At 27.3% G+C, this 17320-nt stretch overlaps 6 protein-coding genes across 6 annotated transcripts; all 6 read left to right on the top strand.

Moving 5' to 3' along the window:
* The first annotated feature begins 974 nt into the window (after positions 1 to 974).
* On the top strand, positions 975 to 2286 carry LOC130673161 (uncharacterized). The gene is made up of 4 exons (XM_057478094.1): positions 975 to 1126; positions 1544 to 1687; positions 1761 to 1910; positions 1977 to 2286. The coding sequence occupies exons 1-4, from the start codon at positions 1061 to 1063 to the stop codon at positions 2130 to 2132; spliced, it is 516 nt and encodes a 171-aa protein (XP_057334077.1). The 5' UTR covers positions 975 to 1060; the 3' UTR covers positions 2133 to 2286.
* Positions 2287 to 2570: 284 nt separating this feature from the next.
* LOC130673160 (uncharacterized) lies at positions 2571 to 3905 on the top strand. Its single transcript, XM_057478093.1, has 4 exons — positions 2571 to 2726; positions 3160 to 3309; positions 3379 to 3528; positions 3596 to 3905. Exons 1-4 carry the CDS (start codon positions 2658 to 2660, stop codon positions 3788 to 3790), a joined length of 564 nt encoding a protein of 187 aa, XP_057334076.1. The 5' UTR covers positions 2571 to 2657; the 3' UTR covers positions 3791 to 3905.
* Positions 3906 to 5802: 1897 nt separating this feature from the next.
* Positions 5803 to 6923, top strand: LOC130673425 (uncharacterized). Its single transcript, XM_057478416.1, has 4 exons — positions 5803 to 5950; positions 6134 to 6283; positions 6349 to 6498; positions 6562 to 6923. The coding sequence occupies exons 1-4, from the start codon at positions 5885 to 5887 to the stop codon at positions 6712 to 6714; spliced, it is 519 nt and encodes a 172-aa protein (XP_057334399.1). The 5' UTR covers positions 5803 to 5884; the 3' UTR covers positions 6715 to 6923.
* A 157-nt stretch (positions 6924 to 7080) lies between these two features.
* On the top strand, positions 7081 to 9802 carry LOC130673424 (etoposide-induced protein 2.4 homolog). Its single transcript, XM_057478415.1, has 6 exons — positions 7081 to 7680; positions 8080 to 8255; positions 8323 to 8578; positions 8635 to 8978; positions 9057 to 9131; positions 9188 to 9802. The coding sequence occupies exons 1-6, from the start codon at positions 7666 to 7668 to the stop codon at positions 9273 to 9275; spliced, it is 954 nt and encodes a 317-aa protein (XP_057334398.1). The 5' UTR covers positions 7081 to 7665; the 3' UTR covers positions 9276 to 9802.
* A 2397-nt stretch (positions 9803 to 12199) lies between these two features.
* Positions 12200 to 15142, top strand: LOC130672967 (uncharacterized). Its single transcript, XM_057477785.1, has 3 exons — positions 12200 to 12559; positions 12640 to 13231; positions 13300 to 15142. Exons 1-3 carry the CDS (start codon positions 12455 to 12457, stop codon positions 14691 to 14693), a joined length of 2091 nt encoding a protein of 696 aa, XP_057333768.1. The 5' UTR covers positions 12200 to 12454; the 3' UTR covers positions 14694 to 15142.
* A 1149-nt stretch (positions 15143 to 16291) lies between these two features.
* Positions 16292 to 17316, top strand: LOC130672852 (RNA-binding protein pno1). The gene is made up of 3 exons (XM_057477618.1): positions 16292 to 16495; positions 16582 to 16671; positions 16755 to 17316. The coding sequence occupies exons 1-3, from the start codon at positions 16418 to 16420 to the stop codon at positions 17280 to 17282; spliced, it is 696 nt and encodes a 231-aa protein (XP_057333601.1). The 5' UTR covers positions 16292 to 16417; the 3' UTR covers positions 17283 to 17316.
* The last annotated feature ends 4 nt before the right edge of the window (positions 17317 to 17320 follow it).

Genomic DNA, 17320 nt, shown 5'->3' with positions numbered 1-17320 from the left:
ATTTCTGGTACGTCATTTAAATCTATCGAATTTATGTTATGATTGCTGCCTATGAACATCGCCTTGGTCTTTATAGCATTAATTTTGAGTTTATTTAGTTGACACCATCTTGTTACAGCAGCAATATCTTCATTAAGTTCGTTTATCGCTTCAATAAATTTACTCAATTTGCATCGAAGATAAATAATACCCTCATCGGCATAAAAAAGATGATAGCAGTGTTTCAGACATTTTGGAAAATCATTTATGAACAATGAGAAAAGGACTGGTCCTAAAACACTGCCTAAATTAATCGTCGTTAATAATATAATTTTGTTTTTTTCGTGCCAACGACAAATATATCTTACCAGGATCTTCCGTTTTAAATTGGCAAACTTTATCTGGACTATCGTGTCAAGCTTATCGTGGTCATTTTTTGCGTTCTTGAAGGGATGAGCCAGTCTTTTGTGTCTGAATTCCTTAGAATACCAACTTGTTTTTCATTATCACAAATTGACTTTCTGATATTGTGAATGCAGACGACTGTTATTATTATCTCAGGTTCCTCAGTCTAGTTAGGCAATAGAATTTTGCCTACTGCGGCTGTACGGCACCTACTAACTATCTTGTTGATTAGACAACTTACTAGTAGTATAGTAACAGATGACAATCAAAATCAGTTCTCGGTATAGACTATTGCTAGAGTCAGACTAGCAGAGATAATCCCCCGAGCATTTAAAAAACAAAGACATAATAATAATAATAACAACAACAATTATTGTTATTTTTATTATTAATTCAATAAATCACAAGATAAAAATTATTTTTATTATTTATTGTTTAATAGAGAGGATGTAAACATCCTGTCTCACGATTACTAAAATACACGTATCAATTTTAAGTAATCAATCTAGATTTTATTGAACAACAATGTATCACAAAAAAAAAAAAAAATTTACATAATAAGTTGTGATAGCAGATAAATTTTATAAAAATCCATATAAATAGCCGTGAAAAATACATTGTATCATCACTTTGAATTATAATTTGTACACAAGTTTCAATTACTGTTGGTAAAACCATGAAGCATTTGTTGATTCAATTTTTATTGACTGTTTTATCAGTCAATTTAGTAATCGGACAAGATGTAAGTTTTCATAAATTTTAAATTAATTTCAAATTTAAAAAACTAATAATAGTAAATAAATACTATCACGATTTAAATAAATGAATAATTTAAAGAAAAAGTATCTCATAACATTTTTATTCAAGCTGTAGTGTTTCCAAAAATTTCAATTCATTTGAATCTTTTTCAATTCCTCGGAAGTTCAGAAATTCTTTTATTATTTTGGGATTGAAAAGTATTCATTTTATGTCAAAATGAAAACCTTGGGGTATAGAAAGTATTCGAAAGGATTCATTTCTCATCTTTTTCAATACTTTTCAATTCACTTTTTTAATCAGGGTTTACATTGTTTTTTGTGAAACCTTATTAAAAGTATAATCTAAATGATTACTGATGATAATAATAATAATAATAATAGTAATATGTAAATTATTTCAGGCAAAAGTTAAGTTACATAAAATAACAGTTAATACTGTGGCAAATAATCCATTCTTCGATGATTGGTCCGGCGAAATATTTAGTCCTGGTGATACAGTCTCTATAAAATCTCCAGTTAAAAAAGATTTACCTGAAAATATGAGGGTAATGTATCTAATTATATAAAAACAAAAATAAAATAATAATTTACTAAATAAATAAATTTTTTTAAAAATAGATGTCAGCAGTTATTCAATTCGACGGCAATCAAGTTGCTGATGTAGATACAACTGTTTGCGAAGCATTCGATGATGAAACTCTTGGTAAAGATATTTTGGCAAAAGGAATACCTGACGGTGAATTCCCTAAAAGTTGTCCAGTAAAACCCGTAAGTATTTTTATTCAATAAATCAATTCCTTATAGATTTTAATTTGTTATTTTATTTATTTACAGGGTAGCAATTTTGAAATAAGCAAATATATTATTACCAAAGATAAAATACCAGAGGGTGCACCAGACGGTAAAATAATCGCTGATGTAACTATTTATGAACCTGAAAAAGATCCATATGTAACAATTCATGTCGAGGGTGAATTAACTCATATGTGAACTCGACCCGGACATTGATTTTTTATTTTAAAGGATCGTGTTGCCGCGAACAATAATTGATATGATTTTATTATTTTGATTCATGATTACATATATTATTTATGGATAATTATCCTGCTTGTATAGATAAATAAATTAGATGCTGCATGATAAATTTTTTTAAAATTTATTTATATCCAAAATTTAATTTAAGAAGCTTAGTTTACTTGATATAATTTTTTTTTTTTTTTTTCAAATTTATATGTCAGTAAGGAATATACGCCGGATAGCAACAGTTATAAAATCCCTATTGGCATTTTTAATAACAATAAATAATAATAAAAATAAAATACATAACATCCTGTTTCACGATTTGTTTAATACCACTTATCAATTAAAAGTAATCAATCTAGATTTTTAAAAAAATTATATAAGAGTTTTAATTGTTAGATAAATAGAATAAAAGTAAATATAAATAGCGGCAAAAATAAATATCACATTAAATTTCAATTTTTTCATGAGTTTTAATTACTTGTGAATAAAATCATGAAACTGTTGTTGATTCAATTTTTATTGACTCTTTTATCGGTCAATTTAGTACTAGGACAAGGAGATGTAAGTTATCATAAATTTTAAATTAATTTCAAATTTAAATAACTAATAATAGTAAATAAGTTTTATTAAGATTCAAATAAATTAATAATTGAAAAAAAAAAAAAAAAAAAATATTATCTCAAATACAATTTAAATCCTTGGCGCTGCCGGCTGGATCTTTTCGGACATTCGACAATACAGAATGTCAATAAAACCCAAAAAGTACGCCATAAATTGTATTACATTTTTTTTAATTATCATCGGAACACTCTAATCTACAGCCCCGATGATAAATAATTATTAAAATTCTTAAATAATATAAAATGTGTGATAATGAAAGTTAATTCGTTGATTTTATTTTACGGCGATAAATTTAAAATGAATTTTTTTTTTTTTGTATGGATCCTTTTTAAATAATATTTAATTTAATAATTATATAAAAATGATATTCTAGCCAACTACAGAGCTCAAGTTTACTAATGTAACAATCACTAACGTGCCAAATCCATATTTTGGTGATTGGAGCGCTGAAATTCTTAGTCCTGGAGATATAGTTACTATTAAAAGTCCAGTAAAAAAACTTATACCTCTTGATATTATGATGGTAATTTACTTGATAATAAAAATAAAATATTAAAATAATAAAATAAAATAATTTTTTACTTAAAAATAGATGGGTGGAGTCATGGAATATGAAGGAGTAGAATTTGCAAACTTTGACATTCTAGCATGTGATGCATTTACAGATAAGGCTTATGGTGAAGATATACTTAAAAATGGAAAACCTGATGGTAAATTTCCTAATAGTTGCCCAGTTGCACCGGTAATCATTTTTATTATTTTTATATTTATATATTTATTTATTTTATTTATTTTATATTTATCGACAGGCTGACTATTATGAAATTTATAAATATAAAGTTCCAAAAGAAAAATTACCACCGGGTGTACCAAACGGTAAATTTTCTGGTGTGATTACTGTGTATGAGAAGGATAAAGATCCTGCTTATGTGAAAATAGAATTCGATGGAACATTATCACACAAATTACCTGGAGTACCTGGAGGACTTGGAATCGGCGGATAATTTTTAACTATTTACTTTTTATTTCTTTTATGTTGACTATGGCAATAAGTTCTTTTATAAATTCATAGTTCAGGCTATTAGTTGTTATAATTAAATAACTAACATTATTATTATAATGATAATTACTTATTTGTGTAAATTATAATAAATTAGTTATTTATAAATGTTGTGTAAAAGTCATTTAACCAGAAATTCGATGATAATATTCATTTCTTTGACAATATCATTTTTTAATCCTTATAAATTTGTTTTCGCTCTGGAAAAAAAGCACAAAACTACTCTAGAAACATACTAGATTTAGAATGTTTACATTCTGACTATGATTCCAGAGTGTTTCCAGAGTGGGTTGAAGGTCGCAAGGGAATAGTTTTATAGTGATTTAAATATTAAAATATTTATTAAATTTCTACTTTTTAAACGTTTAAGAAAAAAAAATATAATTACCCGCTATATTATATTATACACTGGTCATAAAAATTAAGAGATAGAAAAAAAATTTTTAATTTTTGGGTAATTTTCAACATGCTGTAACTCGGTGAAAAATGGTCGTAGAAAAATATAAAAAAAGCAAATTTTAGCCTCGTTTCTAGTTTTCAGATCTGGACCTCGAATTTTTTATCATGCACGGTTCCGGAGTAATCTTAAGAAAACCGACGAAAAAAAAATTTTTGCTCGTCTTCTGACAAGTCTATGGGCTTCAATAAATTTTTTTGGATAATCCAACCTTATGAGTCTGTTAGAAAATTTTATGCCCTTTAATTTGGCGGCCTAATAAAGTCTCTACGACGATTTGGCGCCGAGTAATCATTGATCAAAGCAAAAAAGTTCATTTTTGCTTTGATAATCAATAACTCCGGACGTGTTGGTCGTACAGAAAATGAAAGTAGGGTTTTGAAAACTAGAAAATATTTTCTATAAGACAAAATTAGTGGCTTTTGATAGAAAAATTTTTTTTGAAGCAATAATGTTTATTAAAAAATAGGTCAAAATTCGCATATTTAAGGATATTCGGAAATCTTGCTATAACTTTAGATATAACGGATGAACAAAAGATATCGTCGTTTTTTTTTCAACTTCAAAGTGACCTGAAAAAACCCTAAAAATTTCGAAGCTTTAAATTTATTGATTTAGACGAAAATCGCATAATTAGCGATTCTTTGGTTTCCAATCATTTCTTCAATGTCAAAAAGTTTTTTTTTAGCGACAAGCTTTGATTCTTCAATCAAAAACAGTAATTCTTGAAAAAAATTAAAATTTTTTTTTTTTTTTTTTCAAGAAAATTGATTTTTTAAAATTTTTTTTTTTCGATATTTTTCTTCTTTATTATCTTCGAAATGATTTCGATGTTAAGAAAATTAATTGTGAAGATGATATTGAAGAAACTTTTTGACATTGAAGAAATGATTGAAAACTAAAGAATCGCTAATTATGCGATTTTTGGCTATCAATAAATTTAAAGCTTCGGGACATTAAGAAGAATTAACAATTGAGTTATGAAAAAAAAAAAAAAAAAAACGAATTCAAAGTATTAGTTACATATGATCAGTTAATATCCAAAATCCTTGAGCGTCGTTTAAATATTTAAATTTTGGGCTGAAATTTTCAGCATAGTCACGATTTTAAGAATATAAACTATTGCTGCCACGAGAAAGAAAAAATTTAGAAACGAAAAATAGAAATTTCAATCATTTTTAATATTTTCAAAATTCGCGAGCAACCTCTTATCAATTTTTTTATCAAGCTGATTTTTGGAGAGGCTTCTTAAAACAATTAAAAAAAAAAAACTAGTCGATTGGAAAAAAAAAAAATAGTCGGTTTTTTTGGGTCACCCTAATATATATATATTATTGTTTATTAGTATAATAGTGTAAATGATAAAAGATTTCAACATCCTGTTTCTTGATTTATTTAATACATATATATTAATGACAAGTTATTAATCTAGATATTATTTATCACAAATAAAATTATATAACTGATTCAATTGTTAGATAAATGTGATACAAGTCGATATAAATAGTCGTGAAAAAAAAAAAATAGATTTCACTTTGAATTATGATTTGTTAATAATTTTAAGTAAATATTTTTAAAATCATGAAACGTTTTTTAACTCAATTCTTATTTACTATTTTGTCTGTCAACTTAGCAATTGGACAGGATGTAAGTTTTCATAAAATTTTTATTTATTTTAAGATTAAATAACTAATATTAATAAATAAATGATGCGTCAAAATAAAATTTAAATTCTTTGGGTAAAGCCGATCGGTCTGTTGAAATAATTCACGGATATGATATGAAAAAATATTTATTTTGTTAATTATAATAATTTAAAAATTATTTCAGCCGACTGCACAAATAAAATTAGAAAAAATAGCAATAAATATTACTCCAAATAATCCATACTTTGAGGATTGGTCTAGTGAAATATTGAGTCCTGGGAATGTATACTCTATGAAATGTCCAATAAAAAAAGATTACCCTGAAAATATGATGGTAATTCATTTATTAAGTACTCTAAATAAATAATTTAATTAATTAAATAATTAATTGAAAAATAGATAAAACTAATAGCTGAATTTGAGGGCAACGTAATTGTTGAGTACGACGTAAAAGTATGTGACGGGTATGAAGATGATGAAATCCGTCACGATTTTTTTATAAATGGAGTGTTTAGCAACAACTTTCCCAAAAATTGTCCAGTTAAAGCTGTAATAAATTTTAATTTTCCTATTATAATTACTTTTCTTTAGATTTATTTTATTTAATTACAGGGGGACTATGAAATAATTAAATACACAATTCCAACAGATAAATTACCACCGGGTTCACCAGACGGTAAATTTGTTATAGAATCGGCCGTATATGAAACTGGTAACGATCCGTATCTAACAATTCGCTATGAAGGTGAAATAACTCATCAATAATTTAACGTTCCGGGAATCAAGCATTTAATTTTAATTATTTTGGTTTTGGTTTTTATTATTCTGTCTCTTTTTAATGCATAGCAAAAAAAATTTTAATCTATATATGGATTTTTTTTTTGCTTAATTCCTAATTATTAATAATTATAGTTTCACATGTTTAATAGATGAAAACTTTGGTTGAGGAAATATAAAATATAATTAATATTTTTGGGTTTTGGTAAAAAATTTTTCATTTAATTAATTAAATATTTAAATAATAAAAGAAAAAATTATATGAAATAAGATCTTTAGTTGGATTTTGTCAATTATCAAATTTTGATCAAAATTACTTTATGATGAGTAAAATTTTCCGATAATGACAATACACATAAAGAACCAATAATTATTCATTTATTAATAATAAAAATTTATCTATTTTAGCCTACACCTTATTAAATATTTTAAATAATAATAAACTGACCATTAATAATAATTAATACACGATATATTTATTTTCAAATTTTTTCCGCTACCTAATCAAAGATGGCGCGAATATTTAAATGCGCGCGCATATTGTTACTGTCGTCTTTGTTGTAGAAAAGAAAAAAAAAAAAATAGTCACTGAGAAATTATAATACGATAAGTGTTTAAAAGATATTCATCAATTAAATATTTAATTTTCATAATGTAGAATTTAAATAAAGTTGATAAGTTTAAAAAAATTTATTGTGTAACATGAATTTTTAAAAATACAATTTAATAATTTTTAATTTTTTAGTTAACTTTTGTTTTTTTTTTCTTTTTCAATATTTTGTACTTTACTCAATATTTGTACATAAATACATATATAAATATATATACATATACATGATTTAAAAAACTCGACACTATCATTGTATTCGATATGACAAATAATTAAAAATAAATAATTTATTTAATCATTGTTTATTCAACAATTCGTATCAATCAACGATGGACAATATCGCAGTAAGTTTTATTAATTATAACAATTAATAATTTAAAATTTTCATTTTATAAATTTTACGAGTTATTTTTTAAAATTATTTTAATTTTTGTGAAAATATATATACATTTTTTTTAAAAATGTCAATTCATTGAGAATATAAATTCAAGGTTATAAAAAAAATACTGATAAAATTAATGTTTATATTTATAATAATTATTATATATTTATTGAAAATGATAAAATTAATTTAAGTAATGAATGTATATAAAAATGAATAATTAAATTTAATTGTGATTGTGATTGTGCAGATAAATTGAATTGGGTTTAAATGAAATGCGCGCGAAATTTAAAAATTTAATTTGTAAATTTTTGAGTAACAGATATTTATAAATTGTTTAATAAATTATAATTATTATTAGGGAGTATTTAGGGCCATGTACTGCGGGTTCGTGGACAGTTTGAAAGGAGCAATAGTACTTTTTTATATGGACAAACAAATAAATGAACGTATACTTAAAAATTCACCTGCTAAAATTTCGCAGCACGTGAAAAAAGATGGATTTAATAATTCGCCAGTTAAATCAAAAGAACCGAGGTAATAAATTTTATTTATGATCAAATAAATAAATAAATTTTTAATATGTTTTTTTTTAAATTTATAGAGAATCAAAAATATTGAAACGAACAATTCAGTGCTGCGCATTGAATGGAGGAGTATTTTGGGCCAGTATATTAATATTTGAATGTGGATTGCTGCCGTCTTTAAAATATTTATTAACAATAATATTTGGGCACTCGCCGGGAATGGGAATGGCCGTATGGTCCTGGACAAAACCATTTCTGTCATTGACATTCGGCACTGTATGGGTGCTGCCATTATTTTTATTGAGTCGGATTGTCAATAGTCTTTGGTTTCAGGTAACAAAAAAAACAATTTATTTATTAAAAAAATGAGATATAATTTATTGTAACAGGATATAGCGGACAGTGCATACCGACACCGACAAGGCAGACCGTTATTACTGTCAAGTGTAAGTAAATTAGTGGCAGATACATTATTCAGTATCCTGGTGCAGGCGTTATTTTTGGGGCAAGGTATGCTCGTGTCTCAAGTACCGCTCCCACCAATTGGGGAACTTTTAGCTCTCATCCACATGTGCCTTTTGTATGCTCTCTATGCCTTTGAATACAAATGGTTCAACATGGGATGGGAATTACACCGTAGACTTACATTTATTGAGGGTAATTGGCCCTATTTTGTCGGCTTTGGATTACCATTAGCTGTATTAACTCAATTACCTAATTCTTACGTAATAAGGTAAATTATTAATCCATGTAATATTAAACTTTTCATTTATTATTAATAACTTAATTAATAAAAGTTAAATTGTTTCAGTGGCTGTGTATTTTCAATTTTATTTCCATTATTTATTGTAAGTGGAAATGAAGCTCAACCTGTCACTGGTGTATGGTAAGTTTTATCTAATAACTAATTAATCAATTAATAATTTATATTTTTTATCACAGTGACTGCCCATTAAAATTATTTTCGCCGGTCATTGCAATAGCCAACACACTATTCAATAAAACAATCGGACCTGTGAATCGTCGATGACCTTCACTACGAAATAGATAAATCCTTAATTATTTACAATTAATTATTAATTACTATTAATCGCCGCAATGTAAATAAAGTCGATTTAATACAATAGCCATAAATTTTATTCCGGATTGTTTTATTGTCTTCCGATTGTTCGATTTAATAAAAATAATAATTATTATTATAATACATTAATTCAATTAATGTATAAAAAATAATTAATCGAAAATACTAGTCACCGAAGACACAATAAAATAAAATAAAATACTGAAAGCTTATTAATTGAACTAAAACGTAAATCAACAGTTGCCTCACTACTATTTAATTATTATTATTAAATAAAATTATTCTGTCAGCTAATTAATTTATTAATTAATTAATAACGACTCAAATGACAAAGTAATCTAATTGTAAATAAAATAATGATTTAATTTTTTTTATACAAATAGAAAATTAATTGCTTTTTACACAATAAATGCAATAATTAATAATAATTATATTGTATAGATAATATAATCATGTTTATATACAAATATTCATGGGAATTTTTTTTTTTTTATTGAAAAACTATTAAATTTATTGTAATTTAAAATTTGAAATTTTTTTTCATTTACATATCGATATGTGAATAAATATTATGAATGCTTTTGTAAAGAAGGGAAAAAAAAATAAAATAAAATAAAAAGCGTAACTGATTATTAATTTATTGTTTCCAAGTATCAATAGAAAATAAAATATCTTTCGGCAGTCAGTATGGAAGTAGATCTTAATAGAGTCAGTGAAAACGACGATTTAATAAAAATAAAAGTTTGTTTTATCAATGGATGCCGTATTCTCTCATCAATTATTTCAAATCTAATGAAATTAATCGCGGCAAAACTATGAAATGGTTATATTAGAAGTTATCTTTAAAATTAAAAAAAAAAATATGTCTCAAAAGTTCAGCTATGTCAGTGATCAAAATCAAGATTTGAATGAGTTTTGACTTAGGTCAGAGCAATAATATATGAAATATCTAAGAAAAACATTAAAAATTGTGTTTTTTATATTTTTTGCTGATACTATGATTTAAACTAATGAACGAGTCAGATGAAATTATATGGGGATCGAAAGAGACTATAAAGAGGAAGAGTTGGTATGATTTCAGACACATTTTAGTACATTATATTTTGATTTATCCAGAAAAAATAACATAAAATGTTTTTTTTTTTTTAACTTTTCAGCGCCAATATCTAATGGACTGAATAACCGATTTAGATGTTTGTGGTGGAAATTGGCGCTTTAGTAAATTCTGTAACTTATTAAAATTTGAAATCGATCGGTTCAGTCGTTTCAAAGATATTTGGGAAAACCGTTTTTTAGCATTTCTTTCTCCCGTGATAACTCTCGAACGAATTATCCGATTGAGATGACTAAGGCGGCGATCGGCGCTTTTTATCAAGTTCTAGAGCTGATTAGATTCTAAAGGCGATCGTTCGAGTCGTTTCTGAGAAATCAATAAAAAACTAAAAAAAAAAATTTTTTTTTTTTTCATAATTCTCCAATATTTTGGAGTCTACTTGATCAAATGATGTGAAATTTTCAGAAAAGTTGATGGCCAACAAGCTCTTTCGATTGCCGCTTTAACCATCCAAATCGGTTCATTAGTTCAATAGTATAAAGAGTTTACACACACACACACACACATTCGAAATACACACACTCGGACATTATTCTGAAAATAGTCAGAATAGCTTAACATCTGATGAAAACTGAATTTTCGAAAATCGTCGATTTTCTTAGCGGGAAGTTAAAAAATCTATAAACCAGCTAACCCTGCAGGCTAGCCCCGATATTTTCCGCTGCTTTTTAAGCTCGAAAATATTATTATCAAAATACTTATTCGAACTCAACGAGCTCGGCAATGTAATTTAATATATTTCTATTTTTGAGCTCTTCGAGTTTCATTAAGCAGTTTTTAAAATTTTCTTTAATGAAATCAATGAATTCAGACAAAAATCTATGAATGCGATTTAGATAGACAGTTCAATGAGTTTTGGATCAGATCAGAGTGTTAATATATAAAATATCCGAGAAAAATGAAAAAAACCGTGATTTTTCTCTTATATTTTTTGGATAATTTATCACTCAAACTTACGAAACGATTGCAATAAAATCTGTAGTGTCCGAAAGCGACTGCAAAATGGTAGACTTGGTTCAATTTTAGATACATTTGATCAAAGTATGTTCAGAGATGTTTCAAAAATTCAATTTTTTCAAAAATGTTTTTTTTTTTTTTAGGTAACTTTTAACTTACTCCATGGACTGATTTCAAAGTCAGTACCTGTACCGATAAAGCTTAATTTCTCAGAAAGAGAATTAGAATTTTTAGAATTAATGAGCCGCTTCAAATGCAACCTCAAAAAGTCAAATCGGTTAATCCGTTCAAAAGTGATAGAATATTTACATACATACACACGGACATTATCTTAAAAATAGTCACAATAGCTTTCTATTATATAAGGCTTCAAAAAGTCAAAATCTGGTAGAAATTCGGATTTCGAAAGTCGGACCGAAACCAATGACTTAACTTGTTTTGAAAATTTTCCATTTTCATAGCGGGAAGTTGAAAATATCAATTTTGTTTCACAGTCTGATAGATATATATATATGTATTCAAACTTTTGAACGGATAATATTTTTGAAACCTACTCAACTATAGTAACTATGATAGATTATTGAAAAATTATATGAAAACTTTACCATAAGCAAATGTAACAACTAGATTCCTATCAAATTTCTTGAAAAACATAAAATTTTCATTACCCAGAACTTTTATGTGTTATATTGATTCTATCATTTTTATTATTATAAAAAACGGAACGTATTGAAGTAATAACGTAAAGTAGTTGGTTTATTGCTTTTTAAATACGTAGTTACGATTGTAAAGCCAAAGCGAACAGACGTACTTAATAGCAAAATAAAATAACGCCGTCAATTGTTCAATTTCACTAAATTTTTTTTTTTTTTTTTAATTTTATAGACAATCAATTATTGTTATTGTCATTTTATTAATTTTATTTAAGAAACAAAATATTATTCTATCGTCAATAAAAATTTGTAAGAGTCAATTACTTATCAACTTTTTCTACCACTTTCATGATATCAAATCACTGGTGTATTATTTTTCATTTATTCCGGTGAAATATTAAAAAATGAATTGGATTCGACAAATAATATGGTGGTTAATTGCAGTCAATTCATTAAACATCATTTATTTTTCAAATGCATCAATACCGGCTCAAGTTTCTGAACAATTGGTAAATATATACATTTTTTATGTTTAATAATTCTATAACGTTTGAATCAATTAATTTTTTTTTTTACTATTATTGAATAGAAATTTTTATTGAAATCATGTTTCGCTGACCGGTTGAATCCGGTAATCATCAGTGAAGATTTGACTGATATTGCATACACTGAGACGACTGATCCGAGCGACAACGTTACTTTTTTTGAAACAGACTATCCCATTATCGTGATCGATGGAAATTTTCGAGCTAAAAATGTAGAACCGTATTACAACCCAAGATATCCTACGTACGTTTTATCGGTTAAATCTGTCAAGAAACTCGAAAAAGGTCTCCGAGAATTAGCGTCTTTGTCCACCTGGAACGTCAACTCACATTTTTTCATCGTCCGACACAATCATAACAATTGCGATAAAGATGGAGAAAAAGTGCTAAAAGTTCTTTGGAAAATGGATTTGCTGTCCTCGTTCTACGTTTGTCTCGAGCCTAATGATAATGAAACAATACCGACTAATGTAATTGCTGACACGCGAACAATGTTGTATACTTTTAATCCCTTTTCGAACCACGCGCCCTTGCCCTGGCAAGAAATCCATCGTGTTAAGCGACTGATCGATGATAACAGACCCGAACAAGATCAAGATAAACACTGGACTTTGTACAAACAATCATATTCAAACGGTAACTATCAATTATGACCTGAACAATATTAAAAGTATATCATAGTGATCGATATTTATTTATTACAGATACGAAATTATGCCCTAGCTTGACTTTTGACAAAACGAAGCATCTCAACGGCTACCCCATAAGAGCCATTTTAGCTGCAAAACCAAATACAACTTGGACTCCAAACCACTCAGTAAATATGAAAGAATTAGGAAAAGTATTGCCATATCCGCATTTCAAGCTTTTTGAAACCTTATTCTCATCTCTTAATGTCACTCATCTAATTAATTATCGTAATCATAGTCCATATGCTAACAATACGCCAGTAGGTTATTTGAAAACAATTATAAACGGTACTCACGACGTTTGCTTAAATTTACAGTATATTACTAATGACGGTTATAAATTGATAGATATTATCAATCCAGGCCCTGAGGACGATCTTTTCGGGTTAACTAAAAAAAATGGCACTCTAATGCCTGTTGAGAATAACCGTAATTTTAAAAACTATAAACTTGTTCTTATCGTACTAATCGTTTTATTAATATCATATATTATAATAATCTTGAATAATATTAACAATAATTTCATCGATGACGATGACGATAATAATGACCCTGCGTACGGTAACAGTTTTTTGGACATAATTAGATTCATCATAAGTAGTGGAATATCGGCGCGACTCACTTCATATTCGATGCGTTTAATGTTTGTAACAATGACTCTTTTTGTTTTTATAATTTGTCCTGAATTACAAGGGGAAATAATTTCATTATCGACAACAATAGACCATCGTTATCCCGCAAGTATTAAAGATTTGTTTTATTTAGATTATAACGTTTATATTCAACCTGCGTTAAAAAATACTGTTATCGACATGAAATTAGAATTGAATACTGATGTTAAACGTTTACATGCTCCATTACATTCTGGTGATTGTTATAACCAGCTTTGGAAAGACGATACAACAGCTTGCGTATACAAAAATCAAGGACAGTTCGCTAAAGCGTTTAAACATAATTTGCATGTATTTCAGACATTCGAGATTTCGAAATATATTTTTTTTTGCTCCAGAAAAAATTTTCCCCTGAAAAATAAAATTGACCAAATAGCACTGAGAATTCAAGAATCGGGATTATTTAAGTATTGGGAAACGCAAAATATATATAATCCGTTCAATAAATTAAAAGCTAAGGAAGCTGTTGATCCATTCGCACAGTATGATGCAGTTGATTTCGAAGATTTAGAGCAGGTTTACTGTTTTCTAGCAGCAGCAATGGGGCTGTCGGTTGTTATTTTTATAATCGAAATAATGACCGATAAAATAAAAAACTCGCGCCGGCAAGATTTGATTCGCGAAAGACAACGCAAATTAAAAATTCGACTCGAACAAATGAGAAGAGAAAATGTCAATAATCGGTTTTTAGAAGATAAAGTTCGTATAGTTAATAGACGTGTGGTCATTTTACCTTAGACATTACATTGTATCTATTTATTGATAATGCGTGACTATTTTCGGTTTAAATAAATTAGAATTAATGTTCAGGGAATCGTTGTGAGGTTTGTGGCTCCGTTGAAATTTATTTTACTAAAGTTAATATTAATCACATAATTCGCTGAATAACACCGGCACACAAAAAAAAATAAGGTCTCTGTACTTTTGACGGGACCGATTTATTCCCATGTATTTTGACCCGCTGAATCCGAATCCGAGGTCCGTTTAACCCGTACACCCTCAGATTTTTAGAAAACTTTAAAAAACCTCAAAAATACACAAAAATCGACCGTTTTTTAAATTTATAAATTTTTTTAACCCTAACTAAGCATGATTTTTATGTATTTCGGTCCTCCACATACTAACCTGAAGTTTATTTAAAACATTAGCCATTTAAAGTCTGAGTAAATTCCAAAAAACCCCAAAAAATTGCAAAAAAGCAAAAAAATTCTTAGTATTGTGATGAAAAAAATTTTTTGAAGCATATTAAAAGTTTTTTATGTTTTAGGCCAAAATATTTTTTATATATATATCACAGATCGAACAATATGATTTCTTTTATTTATTTCGATTTAAAAATTGATTTTTGTTATACCAAATTTTATTTTTTTCGATTTTTTGGGAATTTTTGCCATTTATTTAAAATTTTAGAGATGTCTGAGCCATGGATGTTCGAGAATTATATGTGACAGATAAACATACATGAAAATAATTATTTATTTAGCCCTATAAAATTGTTTTCATCACAATACTAAGAATTTTTTTGCTTTTTTGCAATTTTTTGGGGTTTTTTGGGATTTACTCAGACTTTAAATGGCTAATGTTTTAAATAAACTTCAGGTTAGTATGTGGAGGACCGAAATACATAAAAATCATGCTTAGTTAGGGTTAAAAAAATTTATAAATTTTAAAAACGGTCGATTTTTGTGTATTTTTGAGGTTTTTTAAAGTTTTCTAAAAATCTGAGGGTGTATGGGTTAAACGGACCTCGGATTCGGATTCAGCGGGTCAATATACATGGAAATAAATCGGTCTCGTCAAAAGTACGGAGACCTTATTTTTTTTTGTGTGCCGGTGTAATCATTGATTTGCTTCTGGTGTATTGATAGTTTTACTAGATTATGGTGTTCTAAAGTTCAAAGTATGTTGCGTCTGTTAACTAATTCTTTATATTATAAAAAATTTTTTGTCTGTTCACTAGCTTGTGAGATTTACATAAAATTTCTTTTTTTAATTTTTATCTTAAAAATTCATTTCACGTAGATAATTACATGTTGTTTGATTTTAGTCATTTAATTTCTTCGGATCGCACTAAATTAATATTATTATTATTTATAAAAGTTATTAATTGTTATTATAATGGATTTAAAAAAAACATAAATTAATGTTATTGAGTGTATTTAAAAATGTTTAATAATAAAGGAGTTTATTTTAATTATTATTATGAATATCAAATTTACACCATAATTTTCAGTTTGAATTTTACCGCGTATTTTCTATTTTCAAAAAAATATTCGCGCGTAAGGCGGAAGGCCATATATGCGAGCACACTCTGGTGAGTCATTAAAAAAATATTGTAAAAATAAAGATAAAGGTTATAAATTAAATATTGTCAAGTTAAAATCACGTGGAGACATTTATTGCTATTATTAAAATAAATAAATAAATTTGAATTATATTTCTAATTAAATAAAAATAATAAAATGATTAAATTACCAGAAAGTAAAAATACTGAAGCAAAATCATCAAAACGTCGTCATGATAGTGAAAGTTTAATGGAGGTAAGGTTACAATACTTGTAATCTATTTACTAATTATCGTGATAATTGTGTCTATTATTTAATTTATAATTATAATTATTTATTAGGTGGATACTGTCAATGGTATTGAGGGCAAAGTTAAAAATAAAAGTTCAACAAAACGAGCTAAAAATGTTGGAGGTAATGAGCAACGTAAAGTAAGTAATTTTATACCTCAATTTATCATAAGCATTAGATTAATTTTAAAAAATAAAAATAAATGAATAAATAAAACTCACAGGTTGCAGTACCGGCACATCGTTACACTCCACTAAAAGAAAACTGGGAAAAAATCTTCACTCCCGTAGTAGAACACCTGAACCTACAAATTAGGTTCAATTTAAAAACTCGCAACGTTGAATTGCGAACAGGTCCAACTACGTCAGACATTTCAAATCTGCAGAAAGGCGCAGACTTTGTTAAAGCTTTTGTTCTGGGATTCGAAGTTGAGGATGCACTTGCCTTGTTAAGGCTCGACGATCTTTTTGTTGAGACTTTCGAGGTCCAGGATGTCAAGCCTTTGAAGGGCGACCACTTGTCCCGAGCGATCGGTCGTCTAGCTGGTAAGGGCGGTCGCACAAAGTTTACTATCGAGAACGTAACACGCACACGTGTTGTCCTAGCAGATCATAAAATTCATATCCTGGGATCCTTTCAAAATATTCAAATAGCCAGACGTGCTATTTGTAATTTGATTCTCGGTAGCCCCCCTTCAAAAGTTTACGGACAATTGCGCAATATTTCCTCTCGTATTTCCGAACGTTTTTGATGTATTTATTATAATAAATAACTTTTATAATTTAGATT

The sequence above is a fragment of the Microplitis mediator genome, chromosome 8, assembly GCF_029852145.1.
Source record: "Microplitis mediator isolate UGA2020A chromosome 8, iyMicMedi2.1, whole genome shotgun sequence".
Classification (NCBI taxonomy): Eukaryota; Metazoa; Arthropoda; class Insecta; order Hymenoptera; family Braconidae; genus Microplitis; species Microplitis mediator.
This window is presented reverse-complemented; position numbering and strand designations above follow the sequence as displayed.